This window comes from Mustela nigripes, chromosome 11, assembly GCF_022355385.1.
Source record: "Mustela nigripes isolate SB6536 chromosome 11, MUSNIG.SB6536, whole genome shotgun sequence".
Lineage (NCBI taxonomy): Eukaryota > Metazoa > Chordata > Mammalia > Carnivora > Mustelidae > Mustela > Mustela nigripes.
Window position 1 is genome coordinate 13,240,232 of NC_081567.1, and position 19,672 is coordinate 13,259,903.

General features: G+C 54.3%; 1 protein-coding gene across 1 annotated transcript in view; it reads left to right on the plus strand.

Annotated features, from left to right (window-relative positions):
• The first annotated feature begins 1,164 nt into the window (after positions 1-1,164).
• The window catches only part of GALNT17 (polypeptide N-acetylgalactosaminyltransferase 17), a 417,968-nt gene continuing 399,460 nt past the window's right edge, over positions 1,165-19,672 (plus strand). Inside the window, exon 1 of the mRNA XM_059414740.1 lies at positions 1,165-1,404. Coding sequence (XP_059270723.1) covers positions 1,167-1,404 — 238 coding nt within the window. The 5' untranslated portion in view covers positions 1,165-1,166. The remainder of the gene's footprint in view (positions 1,405-19,672) is intronic.

A 19,672-nucleotide genomic window follows, 5' to 3' on the forward strand; every position in this document is an offset into this window, starting at 1 on the left:
GGAGGAGCTGGCGCCGCAGCCGGTCCCCGCGGGCCGCGCCCCGCCCTCCGCCGCCACCTGCGCGGCCCCCCCCCCGCCCCCCGCCCGGGCTCCGCAAGCCGGGGCCGGGGCCGTGGGCGCTCTCGGTGCCGCAGCGGCGGTGTCCTGCGTCCGCCAATTAGGAGACTCGGCGCTCGGCTCCGCGGGCGCGGGACGAGCGGCGCGGCCGGTGCTGGCGAGCGGAGGGGGCGCCCGCGCGCGTCCCTGCGGCCGCGCTCCCCGCGCCGTTCCGGGAGGGGCAGGGAACTGCCGTGACTTTTGAGGTCCGACTCCTTCCGGCCGGCCTCGCGACGCGCCCGCTCGCAGCGAGGCCGGGGCGACCCGCAGGCCCCGAAGGCTCCCGGCGTGGGGCTGGGGCTTGGAACGCGTCCCGGCGCCCGCGGCGCTGTGCGCGCTGGTGAGTTCGCTGGCGGGGTGGGGTGTCCCCGGCGCGAGGGGCGGAGAGGACGTCGCGCTCTGCCCCTTGGCCCGCCCCTGGAGCTGCCCCCACTTAGAGAGTAACTGGGACTTGAGCGTGACTGCGGAGCCGCGAGGATGCGGGCGCCGGGCGCGGGCTTCCCCTCCGCCGGGTGCGACGGAGCGGGGCGGTGAGCGGAACAAAGGCGCTCGCCCGGGGTAGCGGGTCCGGGACCGGAGACCGCGCGCCGCGACGGCCGCCTGCGGACCAGGGTGGTGGCCGTGCTGCCCCAGGCGCGGCGCGCTCCCCGCGGGCGGGCGGCAAACCCGAGCCCGACACCTGCGCGCAGCTCCCGCCGCGGCGCCCGGGCAGCCCCGCTCCCGGCGACCCGAGGGCCAGCGCCTAGCCCCTTGCCGGTGCCGCGGAGACACCCCCGGCCCCCGGCGCTTCGCGGAGCCGCGGAGGCGCCCGAAGGGGCCGAGCGCCGCGAACTGAGCAGGCGTCTCCGGGAGCACTTCTGCACACCCAGCGCTTCCATGGGAGCGACTCCGCTGTCCCCCTGACCGCCCCGTCCTCCCCTTCGCCGGAGCGGCCGCGCTGCGGGGCCGCGAGCCTCTGGGGGCCCCGCCGGCCGTCCGGAGTGTGAGGCTCGCACGGGCCCCGGCTGCCCCGCGCCTCGCCGGAGCCCGAGGGGGCGCGGGTCCGGGGCGAGGGCCGGCGGGCGTGTTTGATGGCTTCACTGAGAAGAGTCAAAGTGCTGCTGGTGTTGAACTTGATCGCCGTGGCCGGCTTCGTGCTCTTCCTGGCCAAGTGCCGGCCCATCTCGGTGCGCAGCGGAGACGCCTTCCACGAGATCCGGCCGCGCGCCGAGGCGGCCAACCTCAGCGCGCACAGCGCCAGCCCCATCCAGGATGCGGTCCTGAAGCGCCTCTCGCTGCTCGAGGACATCGTCTATCGCCAACTGAACGGTAAGGACACGCGCCGGCGCCCACGGGGCTCTTCGCGGGCGGGCCCGGCACCCTTAAAGCCCTGGGGCCCTGCGCGCGGTGCCGGGAGCCGGTCCCTCCCGACTCCCGCGGGCTCCCCCTTCCCCTTTCTGCTCTGCCTGGCCCAGAAGGCCGGGGCTGCTGGAAAGAATGACCCGCTTCTTCTGTGGCCCAGCTGTAAGTTTGCTTTTATTGTGGAAACGTGTCAGTACAGCCGGCTCCCGGGCCCCCGCGTGCGGGAACGTTACCTGGAGACTCCGGCCGGACTGCAGAAGCCAGTCGCGCGGCGGCCGAGGGGGACGGGGCCGCTGGCCGGCTGACTTGGAGGAAGGAGCTCCTGCAGCTTCGCGTTCCGTGGGGTCAGACAGAGAGGGACACTGGCGGGCTTTCAGTGTCTGCAGAGTCAGGGCCTCGGGTGTGGAGCTAATGCGCTTCGGTAGTGAGTTGAGTGTGTCAGCCGGCTGGACAGCTGATAACCAGGACCCGTCCCTTCCTGCCGCCTGGGTGGAAGCTGCTGTTAAAAACACCTGGTTTCTCACCGGAGAGCAGCCTGAGGGCGACTGTTAGCAGTTCTTGGTGGGCTGGGGAGGCAGTGCTGCAGAGTGTAGCAAAGCGAGGCGTGCCATCCAATTAATGGCAGTTCTCCGAATCTGCCCCGTGTGAAACGTTCTCCTTCGTGCTTCTGGAGAAGGGGGGAGACTTTTGATGTGCCCTGACTACATCTGGCCTGGGGACTGTTAGGTCAGTGGACACGTGCTGTTCGCAAGGCCAGAGTGAGTGTCACCTACCTGAGTCCAGGCAGCTCCTGGGGGGTCCTTGGGGCTGGCACCCAAGGCAGATCCCAGGCTGCTGCCTACCCTCCTGAGCTTCTTCCAGAACCACTAATACTCATGAAGATCACGATAGTAACAATTGCTGTAACGTTTGCTCCCCAGTGATCCCTGCTGGGTCCTTCCAGGTGGGATACGGTTGGAACTCTGAGCATCATCTGAAATATCGCCTTGGTCTTCTTGGTGTCATGTCACAAGTGTCCAGGGGGTGTTTTCAACTTGTATCTGCCCCGGGTAGTTGCGTCTAGATAAATTAGAAGCTTATGGGGTGGGCCTTTGATTCGACTCAATACCTGCCAAAGACCCACCCATAAGACCCAAGATGGCCTGGGTCTCACTGTTATGCTGCACGCAGGGACACAAGTCATTTTAGAAGTGGTTTCAGTTAGGAAACAAAATTTGGTATAGCCACACTCCGCATGCCCTGAAGAGGAATAATAAAATCTAAATGGTATTTACTCAGCGCACACACATGCAGGGACTCCTTTAGTCTTCCTAGCAACCCCAGGAGATAGGGGCTGATACGGCCTGCTGAGTACCGCGCTCCGTCCCCTAGCCAGGGGCTGGGGCTGGGATCGCACTTGGATGGTCTGTTCCGGAACTGAGGTTCTTAGTGCACTGCGGCACTGGCCTGCCCCAGTCTGGCCTGTGTCAGAGTCGGACGGAGGGCGCGCTAAGTCACAGGCTCCTGGACCTCGGCCCTGCAGTCTCTGATTCAGTAGATCTGGGGTGGAGGCCTAAGACTTTACATCTGGGCTAGCTGGGGCCTGCGCCACGGCCCACTGCCTATGCGAGGCAAGCAAAGAGGAAAACCTATTCGCCCATCAGTGCCCGCCGGTTGGGGTTGGGGTTGGGGTGGGAACTTCTGAGAAGCCGAGAGCCTGCTTCACGTGGCAGGGGTGGGGGGTGTTGGGCTTCTCTGCATGTGTGCTCTTCGGTCATGTAAGCAGTCCTCTGGGGACTGAGGGACATGCCTGGCCCTTGGGGCTGGTTGGGTTGGCCGCCATGCGGTGGGAAGACGGAGCTTTCTGGACTTGCAGCCTCTGAGGAGGGACTGGTGGGAAGACTGGCTTCAGAGCCTTTCCTGGGCCAGGAATTCCGGCCGGGACTCGGTGGGTGCTGTCTTCCTGGCTGCTGAGCGTAATCTGGAGCGAAGGGAAGCCCAGAGGAAGAGGGCAGGGCGGAGTCAGGGCGTGGGGAGAAGCCTCCGACCCACCCTGACCGCCGGCGCGCCGTGCCCGTGCTCGTCCTGGGCATTGTGTGTCCCACCTGTGGATGCCGTAGCCCGCCGGGGCTGCAGGGGACGGGGGCTGAGGGTGGCGAGGGCTCCTGGGACCTGGACTCCAGTGTCCACTGGCTCTGCAGCCTGTCTCTATCCCTTGCTCCTGAAGGAGAAGGAAACCTTGACCTTGGTGTTCTTTATTCCTCGGGAATTAAAGGTGGCCTGTGAGCACCAGGCGTCCCGTAGGAGCAAGGCGGCTGGGGTCCAGCCCTCCTGGTACAGAGCGCAAGCTGACCTGTTCAAGGCTGCTCAGCCTTCCTTTGAACCCTTAGGAAGCTCCAGCAGGAGGCACTCCTGGAGAGCTCTACCCCTCCCTGGCCCTGAGCACTGCTGTCCGGAGGGGCTCCTCCCCCCAGGAACAGGTTTCCTAGGGTGTCCTGACAGGCCCCTCCACCACCCCCGCCCTCCGGGCTTGGAGGAAGGGGGCCCCAGGCTTCCTTAGAATCAGCCTCTCTGCTAACATTCTCAGTGCCCAGATCCCGAATCCTGTCCTTGGAAAACCAGTTACCGGCTGTTGCGCCTGTTGTGTTTTTCTTACCGCAGGCTGGGAACTCGGAGATGCAGGGAAATCACACGGAGATGAGTGAGTTAGGTTTCCCCCTCCGGACTCTGTCTGGCCCCTGCTTTCCCATTCTTCCGGCAAGTCCCCCACGGCTGCCCCTGGGTGTTACGTGGGACACTCTGCCCCGTGCCCTGGGCCTGGTCTCTCGTGGTGGCGTTGCAATGATCACACGTGGGTCCAGCTCTCTGCGTGGGAAGCCTCACTCCCCAAGGGCCCAGCTTCCAGCAGCTCTTTCCTGAGGAATCCTGGGCAAGCCTAGGGGCTGCTAGTCAGGGCCGGCCCCAGCCAGCGGCAGCCAGAATGTCCCAGGTTCCCACTTGCCAGGGCCTTCTGCCTTCCCCAGCCTGACCCATCTGCTCGCAGGAAGGCCCAGATTTGCCTTCGGACTGTGGCCTCCACAGGTCAGCCCCAGCCTTGGGGACGACGTCCGGGTTTGCTGTCCCAGCTCCCTTCCTGTATGCCTCCATCCTTTAAAGTTCGGGTCAAGGTCCTTGGGGTTGGGAGTGGGGTCGAGGGCGGGTTGTGCCAGGCCACGCGTCTGGGCTCCTCCTGCTCCGAGGTGTGTGAACTTTCTTGTCATACGTGTTCATGCATGTTCTTGTGCTTCCCTGGGTTTGTCTTTTGAGGCCAGAACTGGATGGTTCGCTTTTCAAGGGCTTGAACCATTTTTTGGACTTTTTAATACCACGTCCGTCTTTCAGGCCTTAACCAATAGCACCTTGTACGGGATGCGGTTGGTCCATTGGATGGGAGCTAGTTTTAGGAGGGAAATAGTCTCCACACTGTCCTGGCTGGGTTGGGCTGGGTCGGGCAAGGGGGAGGGAGCTAGAAAGACTTGCCTGGGGAGACCAGGCAGTGTGAGGAAGCCATCTGTCTCCACCGTCTTAGCTGCGCCCTCCTGAGGCTGCCCTGGTCCTTCCCTGTCCTGACTGAAGGGCTCCAGTCCCTCCGGAAGACTTTGGAAGGGAAGCCGTTGCCCGGCATAGGGAAAAAAGCATTTCAGTATATTTTCTTTCAATCTGTGCTTTCTTATAACACAAATATGGTTTTGTATTCCTTTTTTGGGAGAAGAAAATTCAGTCATATTTACTGTAGAAAATTTGGAAACTCTCAAAGGGTTCCATGAGAGAAAAATAATGCTGTGTTGAAATATTTTATGGAACAGTGACTTCGTGGTTCAGGCCGAGCATTAGGAACCGCGGACCTGGGGACGGATGGAGTTCTTGTGGGGTTTCTCATGGGACTCTGCACAGGACTTGTCCGCTTCCTGCCCCTTCTGGGGATGTCATTTGCTTCTCTCATTCTGGAGCGGAGAAAGAGGTGACAAGCAGAGATGCTGTGTGACTTAGCCAGGAGGACACAGCCAGGAAGGGCAGTGCTGAGATTTCCCGAAGCCTGGGTGTTTTCCCCAGCCCAGGGCCGTCCCGAGGAGTCAGGGTGAAGACAGCGTTTCCCTGTCCGCCCTGCCCCATGCCAGCCCCAAGCTCTGGCTGGCGACCCCCTCCCGCACCGCCCACCCCACCCCTGTGCGGTGAAGCCCAGGGCAGCTCTGTCATAAGAGGAAAAGCGATCGATTCAGGTTCGCTTCCAAATTTAGATTTCAGGAGGATATTGAGCAGAAGCGGGGTGGCTTGGAGAAACTGACAGTCTTTGTGGGAACGGAGAGAAGCCAGAATGACCCTTCGGAGTCCTGCCCCCAGGCCTTTGGGGCAGATGGGGTGTGAGCTGCGGAAATCCCACAGGGGCCCCGGGGCGCCGGCCCTGGCACAGCCCCCCCACAGCCTGACAGCCCAGGACAGCCAGGCAGAGGCCGAGATCTGCTCTCGGAGGCCTCCAGGTGGAGTCACAAAGAGAGGGCTGGCATTTTGAAGGCGCTTCTTCATGAGGCCTGGGGTTGGCCTGGAGACCCCAGAACTGCCTGGGACAGGCCCTGGCTATGGGAAGGAGGGAGGTGGTGGGGAGGAGGAGAGGGCAGATGTTTGTGTTAAAATCACAAATTTTACACAAGGAGCGTCAGACGGAGGCCAGGGCAGCTCGGGCCTTCACGGGGTGCCCAGTCAGCGGGGCCAGGGTCTGGGCGCGGGGCGGGCGGGCGGGCTCCCTTCCTTTCCCTCTGATGCACGGCCGGCATCTGGAGCAGCCACCTGTCCTGCAGGATGGGGAGCCCTTGGAGGCAGTGTGTGCGACAAGCGCCCTCCTGGCAGGCTTGGCCGCCACCTGCCCAGCCCCAGAGGTGGTGGGCAAGAGGCCACCGTGCCATTCTCAGGGAAGAAACCCAACCCCCTGACCTTTGCTGTTGCCAAATCGGGAGTGTCCTTTGTGGACAGGAAGGAGGCTTGGTAATTAGAGCCAGAGGCAGCCATGGGAGGAAGGGGCCCTGGGCGCTGTGAGGCGCATGGCAGACAACGAAAATCTGGGATCAGATAGCCGGCAAGTCTCTTCTAAGAATATACAATTGGAAAAAAAAACCCAGAAGTTTGCTCACTTGGGCATCAGGCAGACTGGACTGGATGACCGATTCTGGTCCCTATTAGCTCCATGACCTTGGGCAAAGCATGTCATCTCTCGACTGAGAAAGGGGGTCCTTGTAAGGCCAGACAAAATGGGACTCGGAGCAGACAGGCCAAGCCCCGAGGCCTGGCGTGTGGCAGCTGGGAGTGCTCAGGCGTCTGGAAGGAAGCGACCCTGCCCGCCTGCCTCCGTCCCGTCCTGGATGCTGGGAGCCACTCTAGCTCATAGCAGGTGCCCAGCAGATATTTCTGGCCTAAATGCACGACGAGCCGCTAGCCATGCTTTGTGGCAGACTGTGGTCATTGTTGTCTGCGGTGTGACTCTTCAGAGGGACAATAGCAAGTCCTTTTCCTTCTCACTTGCCTGGATTGTGAATTAATGGGGATCCGTCTCTCCTCTTGTGTTTGTCTGAGGCCAAATTCTGTTCCCTTCTTCTTTCTCCTTTCTCCCTCTCCCACTTGACTTACAAAGATGATGCCTTTGGGTGATGCTTGTGAGACCGAGGAGAAGAGATGGGCCTCTACACCTCGGACCCCAGGACAGAAGCTCACGTGTATTATGGGCACTGGCGGGCGTGGGCTGGGGATCAGGATACGGAGGGGGCAGACATCTGTGGTCTCAGTGGAAAGGTGCGTTGGTGGTCTTACCAGGGACACATGAGGTCCTGGAAGAGTTGCTGGCGTGAGTATGGGGCTGAGGCCTGGACGGGCACGTGGGGGGTGCTTGGCCGGTGAGTGTTGAACTTGAACCTGAGGACTCAGAGGTTTTGACAGGTGCACCTCAGAACACAGGTGGTCAGAGCTCCCCTCTCCGGCTTTGCTCTACTGGGGGACCTGACGGGGAAGCAAGTCACACACAATGGTCCGGGCCCAGGCCTGGGAACCCACAGGGTGGCCGGCATGGCGGGCAGCAGGGACAGAGGCAGAAACGTGGGCGGGGACCCAAGGGAGGCCGCACCGCAGGAGCTTGCCGGTGAGGTGGGGCTGGTCTTGGAGGAGCAGGTGGGTCCCACTACCCCGTCTGGACTCGGCGGCATGGCTGTGTTGTAGGGGCAGAACCTACGTCCCCAGCTGCTGCCCAAGGGACCAGAAGGTGGAACCTGGAAGTCCGGGAGAGCCAAGGCTGCGCAGGATGGCCTTTGACTAGGAGCTGCCCCTCAGCCGGGGGTTGGGGGGAGGGGTGGCCCCTCAGCAGGGGGTGGAGGGTGGGGGAGAAGAGCCTTCCCTCCGTCCCCCTGCCCCCCTTTCCTGATGCCTACAAGTCGTGAAGAAAATGCAGGACTCGTTTGGTTGAAAGACCTTCTTCTGCCATAGTTATTGTTGCTCACGGGTCTCTAGTCTAGTCCGACACAAGGATGACAATTGGCTTAGCCACTGAGAGAGAAGTTTTCCCTTTTAATAACGTCCCTGTCATTGCTAACTGCTGAGCCTCTGCCTCGCCATGCATGAGTAATAACCCGCCGCCGTAATTGCGGGCGGCCACATCCACACAGCAGCACCGAGCGTGCCGACAGTTGATAGGGAGGAAGGTTCCACAAGAGCCTCCTTCCGTCCTCGCCGCAGACACAATGGCTAATTGTGTGATTAGTGTTTACTGAGGGGTGTCTAATGGTAAGACATGCCTTGTTAGGTGCTGTCCGTCCCTGTGGAGAGTGCACTGAACTCATGGGGCCCTGGGGTTCTAGTTCTACCCTCTTTCTAGGGACCAAACTTCATGTGTGTATAAACTGAGAGCTACATGACTGGAGGGTCCTTTAACTCGCAGATTATGAGCACCCCCCCATCTTATTAAAACCTCCCGCATTCTCCAACAGCCGTTCAGAATCCCTTTAATCCCTGAAACTTCGCTGTCACCCTGTCAGAATTAATTGTCCTGTGTTCTGGGCTCTTACAGTGCTTTGCATGGGCCGGCTTTTAGCCCTTGTTCATCTCTGCCTTGCATTATAACGAAGTGTTAACGTGGTCAGAGCTAAGAGTTTGCAAGAGAATACATTTTATTCATTTCTAAAAATCCTTCTCTGTGTCATTTAGGAATTAATTCATCGTGGAATGGGCTCTCTCTTGACAAGCCCAGAAGCAGTGGTGGCTAGGATTGGTTGGGCATCGTGAGGTCATTATGATGACATAATTTTATGACATTATATTTCGCCTGGTCTTCATGGTTGCAAGATGGCTGCGGTAGTGCCAGACATTGCATCTTTGTGCAAGGAGGGAAGTGGCCGCATCTCCTATTCTCTAATCTGGGAAGAAAATCTTCTCCAGGAGTGTCTCTGGCATGCTCTGCTCATGGTCTGGAAAATGGTCAAATGACCAGCTTTGCTTCAAGAGAACTTTCTGGAGAAAGTGAGGGTAGCTGAGGCAAAAAACCAAAGAGGGAATGGGGTTTACATTACGAATCCACGGTGTCTGCCATCCCTTCCACACTCCCGATGCTTTTTCAGTGAACATTAAAATGAAGCAAGACTCTTGGCCAACCAGAAACCAATTACCTAGAATAAAGTCCTGGGCATCTTGGTTAACTGAAATTTGTCTTGAAGGCATCTCATAGATGGAAACTGTAACCATGTTTTGTCATTTTTGTGTCTCTGAAACGTTCATTTTAGGGTTGGTAATGTGTCAGCGTTTAACTGGTAGCATTTTTTCTCCATAAAAATGGTATAGCTTGGGATGCCTGCATGGCTCAGTCATTAAGCATCTACCTTCGGCTCAGGTCATGATCCCAGCATCCTGGGATCGAGTCCTGCATCCGGCTCCTTGCTCAGCAGGAGCCTGCTTCTCCCTCTGCTTCTGCCTGCCATTCAGCCTGCCTGTGTGTGCTCCCTCTCTCTCTCTCTGACAAATAAATAAATTTTTAAAAAATGGAAAAAAAATTGTGTAACTTGCAGTCAGAGTTCTCTGAGGTTTGGTGAAGTACAATGTGTACTATTGTACGTAGAAGGTACAATATGCATGTGGTATTATCGTATGTATCATATGTAGTACGTACATATGTATACCAGAGTTTACCTGCACAGTGGTTTTATTGAGCACTTGATACATACCAAGTGTTTTGTGCTCCTGAATTGTACGTCAGGTACGTGTCCTGTGAAGCCCATTTTACATACTAAGGAAGCTGAAACTCAGAAAAACAGGTAAGTCATCCAGAGACACTCACCTGCTGCCTCTCTCTGTCTCCCTTTGCGAGACGGACGCTCGCTGCCTCCTGGGTACGCCAACACCCAGTCCTGATCGGCGTTGGTGGCTGGCCCGGGGGATTGCCGAGGGACAGGCCTGGGGGCTCAGTGGCAGAATGGCGGCCGCGAACCTTCCTCCCTCCCTTCCTTCCGGTTTGGCAGTTACCAGTGTGTAAAGTTGTGAAGCTGTTAGTTCTAGGGCTCTAAATTATGCTGCGAGAGCTTTAAATCCAGCCCATAATTAGAACAAAATGTGAGAAAAGTGAAATTGATATTAAGTTAATTAAAAGGCTTTGCTTATATTTGCAAGGAAATTAGCACGACGAGAGTGCTGACAAGTGCACATTGTTAATTTCTTCTTCGTTTGGGCAACTCTCAGCAGGCCCAAGGCAAGCTTTGTTCTCGGCTTCTGCCCTGTGCCCTCTCCACAGTCCAGTCTCCAACTTGTTGGTATTCACGGTGGCTTTAATTGGGCAAGAGCAGTGTCATCTTGCGAGGGTTGTTTTTTAGTGGAACCAGGCCTCAAGTCGGAGCCACACCATCCAGCCAAGGGCCCGGGCCCGGACGGATGTGTGGGGCTTTGGAGGTTGGGGACGCACCTGCTTCTGGGAAGCCGATGCCACGCGCTGATGTTCCCTCTGGTTCCAGCTCACCCTTCTCGTGTCTGTTCACCATCCTGACCTGTGCGAGAGACCAGAGCTTGAGTATGTGGTATAGGACTGTAGCTTGGAGCTCCTGGGAGGCAGGAACAAGGCTTTCTGACGGTGCCGTTTAGACCAGATCAGGGTCTACGTTAGGGCCGCTGACATCAGGCAGCTTAGAACACTCCTGTCTCCAGTCGGGCTGGTGGGACTAATGCTCTTGTTCACCAAGAAATTTGTCTTGGGCACCGAGCTCACCTTCGGCCTTGCCTGCGGGTAAGTGGGGGCCATGGGACTGAGTTCTGGGTAGAAGGTGGGTGGAAGTGATGTTTCTCACTGTCAGGCTTGGTCCCCTGTGTCCCCTGCGGGGTCCCCCATGCTTCTTTACCCGTTCATGGTGGCCTTGGAGTCTGCATCTAAGCGGCATCTCAGATGGAAGGACCCTCAGTCTGTGAGTGACTGGGTAGAACACATCCCCCAACTCTGAAGCTCTCTCCCGATGTCCCTGTGCCTTTGGACCGTTGTGTTAAGCCGCTGAGATCTTGGAGCTTCGCTGTTACAACAGCTAGTGTTAATCCTGACGGATTCAGTCAGGCAGAGCCGGAACCCTGGTCTCCCCAAGTGACAGGCCGGCCTGTCTACTCCAGGTCTCTACCTTGATTAATATGACCAGCAGGTACTCGTTGAGCTAAACAATAAGTGGTTTGGGGTACGGTGGTCAGCTTGGAATCCATCTGGCTCTGGACCAGCTTCTCTGTCTGATCTGTTGGCTTTAAGAAAAGAGTCTTGTTCTCAGTGTCCCGGTGTTCTATTTACGGAGTGATGGAATGATTGTAATCATCCCCTACTTATGCTCCATGTTGGAGCTGAGGGATAAGTATTGAAATACAGCTAAGTTGTTTGCAATTATAAAGAACTAAATAATATATGCATTGTCTTTATTACAGCTTCTGCTGATAGGAACTGGCATTTTTCAAGATGAGACAAACTGAAAAGGTTAGCTTAAGAATTAGCAATTTAAAAAATCATGATCTTTGCTGCCACTGCATTTTAAATCATGCAAACATTTATGTTTGTGCCAAAGTTCCACAATTTCCTTTAGAGCAATTACTGAAATGCATTCACAGGATAAAAATGGAGTTCAGGGAAGAATATTTAAGAGCTCTTTAATGATGTTACAAACTTTGCTAATTTGCCAAGTTGTTCTAAAATCCACTTTGATTTTTTTTTTTTCTCTCTCCCTACCCATCTTCCTGCCATTGAACTGATTCCAGAAGGTTTGAAGAAGGGGGCTGCAACTTCCATTAAAATAGACAAATCTTATAAAATATCTTTTCAAGGACTTCGTGTCTTCTTTCATTAGCTGAAGGTGAACACTCAGAAAGAGACAAGAACCCTTGGGCTGTGTTTACTTGCACAAAGCAGTTCAGGGAGCAAACAAAAGCCAAACAGGAGTTACTAAGTGGGTGGTTTGAAAAGTCTTTTTTGCTCCTCATCGGCTGGTGTTCTAGAGCCTTGGGTGGGGGAGCAGACGCCCAAGTGTCCTCTCTCTCCCCTCCCTCTCTCAGAGGTCAGCTTGGCACAGCTGCTGCCAGTGAAGGGCGTGTGGCCCCCACCACCTGGAAGCTGGGGGATGGCTCTAGCTTCTTTGTCAGGGCCCTGGAAACCCACATCTGTCCTTCTGCTTCCCCACAAGAGGGGATCTCACGTTCATGGTGCCCAGTTTTGTTAAGAGTGTAATAAGTTCTTGGTTGCCCCTCTGGGATGCTTCTTTTGAAAGCTTCATCTCCAGCAAAGAAAGTTCAATGCCCCCGAGTTCCGGAGGAGGAGAGCCAGCCATGCAGCCCTGCCCCCCGCCTCCCCCCACCAGCTCCCTACTTCCCCAACCACGTGCTCTCCTGGGGGGCACCACGCCGTGAACTGAACATGGGCCTTGAAGTCCATAGATTTTCCCAGACTTTCTATGACTACATAACAAAGCCAAGCCACACCCTTCAGGGTCGCTGCGCCTCAGTTTACCTAGCGGGAACACAGCAGCTGCTCATAGACATACGATAAAGACTAGACAAGATGGCATTTGTAGAATACCTTGGAGAGTGCCCGGAGGCCGGAGAATGTTGGTGAATGATCCTGGGATCACTGTAGCAGGGGTGGCCAGAGCCGTTGGGGCTCCCTGGACCAAGACAGTTAGCCGCTCTGGGACTGCTTGTCTCCCCAGCGAAGCCTGGAGGGGATCTAACCTGTGTTGAAGTCCTATGATTTTATGGATCAGACCAGTGATTCAGAAGTGCCTTTTCATGTAAACGGCAGTTGGTCCACTCTGGATTTCCATTTTGGGGCATCAAGGGAAAGTGTAGTCTAAAGGAACGGGAAAGGGCTTTTGTAGGTGTGGTGGTTTTAAAATGTATCTGCAAGTTCTTTGACGCCATTCCCGGCTTAAAAGGCACACTAATTGCCTTCCCCTTGAGTCTTACTGGCTGGCCTTAGTGACCACCTTCTCGAGGCTGGAGGCCAGTGGAAGGGGTGTTGCAGGACCTCGGAGGCTGGATCTAAGGGGTGGCGGAGGGTCCCCCAGGCACTCTCTCTGGGGATGTGTATCTTTGTCGTCTTGGGCCACAGTCAGAAATCAGGCCTTCCTAAAGCCACTGCTCTGGGAGGGGGAGAGACTCTCCCAGAAAGGGGGAAGGATCGGGGGAGGGGAAGAGCGCCAGAGGGTGCAGCTCCCGGCTGCTTTTGTCTTTGGGGGGGGGTCAGACACGAGAGTGAGCGAGTGAGCGAGCTTCAATCCACCGCACCCCACCACCCTTCCCGGCTGACCCCCCGCCCCCGCCCCACCTGTTCCGGCTGCCCCCACCCCTCCCCCATTTCCTCTTCGCAGTCCCCCTCCCCAGGGAGCCCCGCAGCCCCCCCGCCCCCCATGCTACCTTTCCCCTCTCCCCACCTCCCCTCTTCCACCCTGCCTCACCCCACCTTGGCCTGCGAGCCTCCCGGCCCTGATGCCAGGTGGAGCCAAGAGTGGCGGTCCCCACGCCCAGGCTCTGCCCAGATTGCAGATTTGGGACCCAAATCAATGTGGTCATCATTTCAAGCCAGTAACTTTGGGGTTGGTTTGTCGTCCAGCAGTTAATAACCAGAACACCGGGCCAGTACCCTTGCGCTCGATAAAGTGTCCTTTTTTCCTTCCGACCCACAAGAAGTAAGGCATTCCCAGTGACGATGGCGTCGAGGGGCCGACAGGAGCACATGACACAGTAGCTAACATCGGCAGCGCGTGCGCCTCATGGACCCAACACTGGGCCTGAGACTTTGTATGGACGTCAAAGTGGGTCATGGATCATGGATTTTTTTTCCCCTTAAGTCTCAGGTTTGTGTGCCACCGACGGACTGTGGACAGCAGCCTGATTGCTGCAGAGCCGGTCGGCTGGCCGAGAACTTCAGCGTCTTGTAGCACGTCCCCGGCTTGGCCTGGAGGGCCAGGCACCATGGCTGTGCCCCCCTCCCCCGAGCATCTCCTTGAGCATCATGGCCAGACTCATGGACCCTCACACCCGAGTTTCTGACATCCCGCTGTTTCAGGTCTTTGAGGAGGTACAGGAATACATTCGACAGAGCTTGTGTCGACAGGAGACAAAGGATTTTCTACTTGTGGGGGGGCAGGGGAGTCCAGAACGTTCTTCTACAAAGAAGACACAGACGGCAAACCTGCAGAGCACCTTATTCCCCAGAAGTTGAAATAAATACTGTAAGCGTCTCATCTTCTAGTGAAGTAGACTGGGGAGTAGGCGGCTTGTCTGGACTCTGGTCTTAGAACGAAGACATAAATCAGCATCTCGCTTTGCCCAGGCTGAGAACATTGTATTTCGGTTCTAACTTGGACACATCGTGCCTACGGCTTTGCCACTTCCTTACTCCAGAGCCAGGGCACCCAGAGGCCAGTGGTTCCCATACCGGTCTGAGCTTCCTACTGGTGAAGACGCTTGGGAAACTGGCAAAACTTTGGGGGAAAGTCCCGGTTCTCAGATCCCTACCCCCTGGGGGTTCACATTTTGCGGATACCCCGTGTCAGACTTGGCTTTGGAAATCCTTCTTTTTCGAAAGCTCGGTGGGTGATTCTGAGGAGCAGGTGGGAGCCACAGACGGGGCGGCCGCCGTGCCTTGAAGTGCTCCCTTCTCTTTTCCTGGAGGCAGAAGCTTTCACGCCTTCCTACCTGCGGAAGGCTTCGTGGAGGGTTTCAGTGTCTGCATCTCTAAAAACATTGATTCCGCAGGGCTGCTGGGAGGCTTGGATAAGTTTATTCACGTGGGATGTTTGATACATTCCTGGCTTCTTGTAGATACATTTTTTTTTTAAACCTCCCAACACAATTAACATTGTTGCCAGCATTTGCCTCTTCATTTCAAGAGCAGAAATATACCTTCAAAACCGATCTTCTCTTTCTGTTACTGCCAGAACACTGAACGTGAGAACTACCTTCACCCTCCGCACGTGTTGCTGGGACCCCAGCAGGTGGCCTCCCCTTTTGGGGCTCACGGTGGGCCCCCGTTCTGCCCTCACCACGCCTGCCTCTCCCGCCATCCAGATGTCTTGGGTTTGGATAAGCTGGCTGTGGGTGGCTGTGTTTCATTGTTTGCTGGGAGTGCAGTTCTACCATTTTATGGAAAACCTGCTTGTCACCTGGTGTTTGCTCAGTCAGTTTGCTGTAGTATTGACTCTGGTTTTACAAGGCGCTGCCTTCCATCTTTGTTCTCAGACTTTGTTCTCACACCCCGGCTCCCCCCTCCCCTTGTGCTCCCTCTTCCTGGTGTAGCCCTACACCTTGGGTAAGACCTGGGAATGGGCCTCGGCTTGGTTTCCCCCTCCAGGCTCTGCTGGGAGGCGTCCGTGCTGCATGGGGCCACCCGTGCTTGGTCCTCAGCCACCCCACGCCCTCCATTCGTCCGAGTTTTGTCTTCGTCCCCGGTAATGCATCTCACCCCTTAGCACCAAGTGCCTTTCCTGAAGAAAGCCGCCTGTCATCTCAGAGTTCCTGAAAGTGATGGGGATGTGTTTGGACGCGACAGTTGAGACTCGAAGAAGGCACATTTCTGCAGTATGCAGAAACCTTCCAGAGCTGATGAATTTCTTTTCCCCCTAATCTTGGGTGCTGTCTTGCCCACCTCTAATGGCATGCTTGCCTGCTCGTGGCTTTCTCCCTACCTTGAGTCTTTCTAAAGCGTTCAACTTGGTTTTCACCGAGACAGTCACTCTCTTTTTTTATCCTAACTCATAATGTCATCCCTTTATGTAATTTAATAGAATTACATAATTACAGTAACAAGCACAGCTGGTACGGGGAGGTTTGGGAAAAAGGCAAGGGACTGTTGGCAGGTACACAGCTCAACTGGTGAGAGCAGAGGCAGGCCGCCCACGAAATCGAGGGGTCCCTTCCAGCCTGGTGACCGTGCGCCGGGGTCTGTCGGTCTGTCTGCCTCTCCTGCTTTACGGAGGTGACGGAGGATGGCAGCCTGGTGGTCTCTGTGGCAGTTAAGAGAGCATTCCTGGGATCAACTTAGCACATTCACTGTGATAAGTCAGGAAACAGGGAACAATAGAAATGCGAGAATAAAATTGTTATAGCTCAACGGCATTAAGATAAGAGCATCTTCTTTCTTCCCTGTAAACACTCTTGTGTCTTTAAGATCATGCTTGCCTATAAATGTTTGTGTCTTGTGCTTTCTCTTACATTTTTAGATAAACATTTCCCTGAGGTGTTATCAAACACCTCTTCAACATTAATTTTAGTTATATGGTATTTTCATACAGTGGTTTTACCCTAAGTCTCTCTCTCACCTCCCTATAGGCAGAGAATCCAATTGATGCAATGGGAGAAATTTCAGAGTTTTTCCTTCCTCTGTAGGCAGAAACCCAGTTCTTCCCTCCTGTGTCTCTCCTGTGTGTCTCCTTCGTGACTCACAGGGAACCCTTCATTTCTGACACTTGTGGTCACCGAATGTCAGGGTGTTTCCCCACACTTAGCAGTTCTCTGTGCCTCCATCTAGGGCTCCCATAATTCAACTCAATTCTGATACTGTCTGCCTGGGGGTAGCGTCAGATGACCCCGCTTAAGGGCTCAGTCCCACAGGACTGTCCCCTCCACTAATTCAGATGTCAGTGCTAAGCCAGAGTTTCCAAGGACTCCCTCTCGGATTTGGTTAATTTCCTAGAGCACCTCATGAAACGCAGAAACATTTTACTTACTTTTATGGGGTTGTTAAAAAAGGATAGGGTAAAGGAGACAGTTGAATATCCAGATGGAAGAGATGTGTGTAGGGCAGGACGGTGAGAGCTTCGGGGGCCGTTCTGGGCATGCCAGTCTCCCAGCCGCTCCATGTTCACCAACCCACAAGCTCTCCTGATTTTGTGCTTTTGGGATTTTATGGAGGCTTCATCCCACAAGCAAGATCAACCATTAACTCTATTTTTACCCCTTCTGGGATGTAGGGCCGAAAATTCCAAGCTCCAGTTATGGTTCCATCTTTCCGGAGACCAGCTCTCATGCAGGAGCCCACCTAGAGTCACCCCATCAGAGCGAGATACTCCATCACCTGGGAAAATCCTGGGTGCCTTGGGAGCCTTGTGTTGGGAACCAGGGTCAAAGATCAAATACTAGAACAAAAGATGCTCCTACTGCTCTTGTCACTTAGGAAATTACAAGAGTTTGAGGAGCTCTGTGCCAGGAGCTGGGGCCAGAGACCAAATTTATATTTTCTATGATCTCCTTCCAAATTTTTATTATAAATAATGGTGTGATGAGCATCTTTCTATGTAGAATTTTGTATCTGGTATCAGATAGAAGTAGTATCATGTGGAATTAGTAAACCAGAAGGTTTAAGGGTTTTTTAAAGATTTTTGATCTATTTTTGCCCAACTGGTTTCCATTAAGTTTATGTGAGTTTGTTTTTCACAATAGTACCCAACAGTCCTGTTCCCTTATCTTTTCCCACAATGAAGAGATGTTACAATATCTAAAACCTTGCTAATTTGATAAACAATCATACCTTCTTGTTTTAGCTTACATTCCCTTGATTGGTAGTGAGACTGAATATTTTTCCTAATATGATTTATTTGCATTTGCAACTTGCTAAAATTTTAAGCTCTGATTGATCTGTTAAAAGCAATTTATCTGTTGATTAATTGAATTGCTGATTTGCATACTTTTTTTAATGTAGTGAAGAAATTATCTTTGTCTTCCGTATTTATTACAGATATGCATTCCCAATGCATCACTTACCTTTTAATGTTGATAATTTTTTGGAGGGGATGTATCGGCTTTACATTTTCCAAGAAGAGTGAATTTCACAAAGGGTTCTTGGCTTTGGGTTTTTTTTTTTTTTTTTTAAATATATCCACATGTATTTTTTTTCTGGCTTTATTTAAAAAAATTAAGTTCAATTTTAGCACATAACTAAAAATACACCTGAGAATTATGCTGGGGAATTATACTTATGCGTTGAAGTTCTAGCTTGATCTTTTCTACGTCAGCCCCGCTGGTTGAGTGACGCTGCCTTCCTCACTGACTCATGCCTCTCTTCTGCCGTGCTCTCAGCTGTTACACGGAGAACGGTGATGGTTCTGGGTGTCTGTTCTGTTCTGATGTTATGTCTATACTAGCATCAATGCTGTGTTGTATTAATTACATGATCATTTTAGTCTCCATCATTTATCTTCTGTTCATCTTTGTTTCCTTTTTTTAAGAAAGGATTTATTTGAGAAAGAAAGAGAGCGAGCTTTTGAACAGGGGGAGGGGGAGAGAGAGAGGGAGAATCCTCAAGCAGCATCCACCCCCACCATCCCCCCCACCCCAGCCGTCACCGTGTAGGGTCCGCTGTGGGGCTCGAGCCCAGGACCCTGAGATCATCACCTGAGCTGAAATCGAGAGTCAAATGCTTAACCAACTGAGCCACCCAGGTACCCCCACATGCTGGAATTCTTGATTTTGTCTGTCTTTCACAGACCAGTAACATTTCTGACGGAAAGGTAGGGGGATGATAGATTTTCACAGATCTCGTTTTGTGTTTTTCCTTTGCTTTTACATATATGTGCCTTGGCTAACGGCAACATTTCTTTGTTGGACTCTTTTCCCCACAAGTGATGGCATTCTCTTCTGACATTTAGTACTAGACTGCCTAAGTTGAGTCCATCTGTCTGGCCATCCATGGATCCCTGGATTGGAGCCATCTGTCCATCTGGGACCAGTTCTGTCATTTGCAGAGCCCGTTGCAAAATGAAGATGCGAGGTCCCTCGTTCAACAATCGTGAGCAATTTCAGGGTGGTGATGGCAGAGCGTTAAGCCAAGTGCAAGGCCCTCGAAGTTCAGGGCTTCTTTATTTCCTGTTAATTCCTTATTGAACACGCACCACGTGTTGCACAATTTAAGGTACAGTCCATGGGGCAACATAGGTAGCTCAGTTATGGGCTTGTCAGTACGGGATGGAGGTGTGCACAGGGCACTGCGGGTGCGCAGAAGAGAGAGAACTCCACCAGCCCTGGTTTCCAGAGAAGGCTGCTGGAGGAGAGAATACTTGTACTGATGTTCCAAGTGACGCTGGGGGGGGGGGGGTTGAGGTTAAAGTAGTGACATGTAACATGCTCTGATTCCAGTGTTTTCAAGAGATCACCCTGCGCCGTGGAAGTGATGTTGTAGGGGACCTGATGAAGGCAGGAGTGGAAGCAATGGGAAGGTGATTGTGGTGGTCCAGGCAAGGGAGGATGGGGGTGGTGGCTTCCGTCTATTTGGAAGAGTGGAGGTGGTGACACGTGTGATGTCCTGGGTGGATTTTGCGGGAGCACTCTGTTTGTCCATGCATGGGAGAAGGAGAGAAGTTAAGGGTGACTCGGTGGTTTTAATCTCTTCAGTTAGAAGAAAGGAGTGGTCGCTCACTGAGACGGGCAAGACGTGTGGGAGAACAGGTCTGGGGGAAGATGAAACATCCAACTTCGGATACCTTGGATTTGAGATGCTTATGAAACGTCGGTGGAGATGCTGAGTAGACGGCTTGACGTGCAGTTCTGGGTCTGGGCTTGACCCAAGTTGGGGAAGAAGCTTTGTCAAGGAGACGGTTAGAGAAGATGAGTAAGACGCCGCCAATGAAATGGTTTTTATCGTTCCTATTTTTTGTTCAAGTATAGTTAACATACAGCGTTGTGTTAGTTTCGAGTGTACAATATGGTGACTCACACTTCTGTACATTTCCCAGTACTCATCACGTTG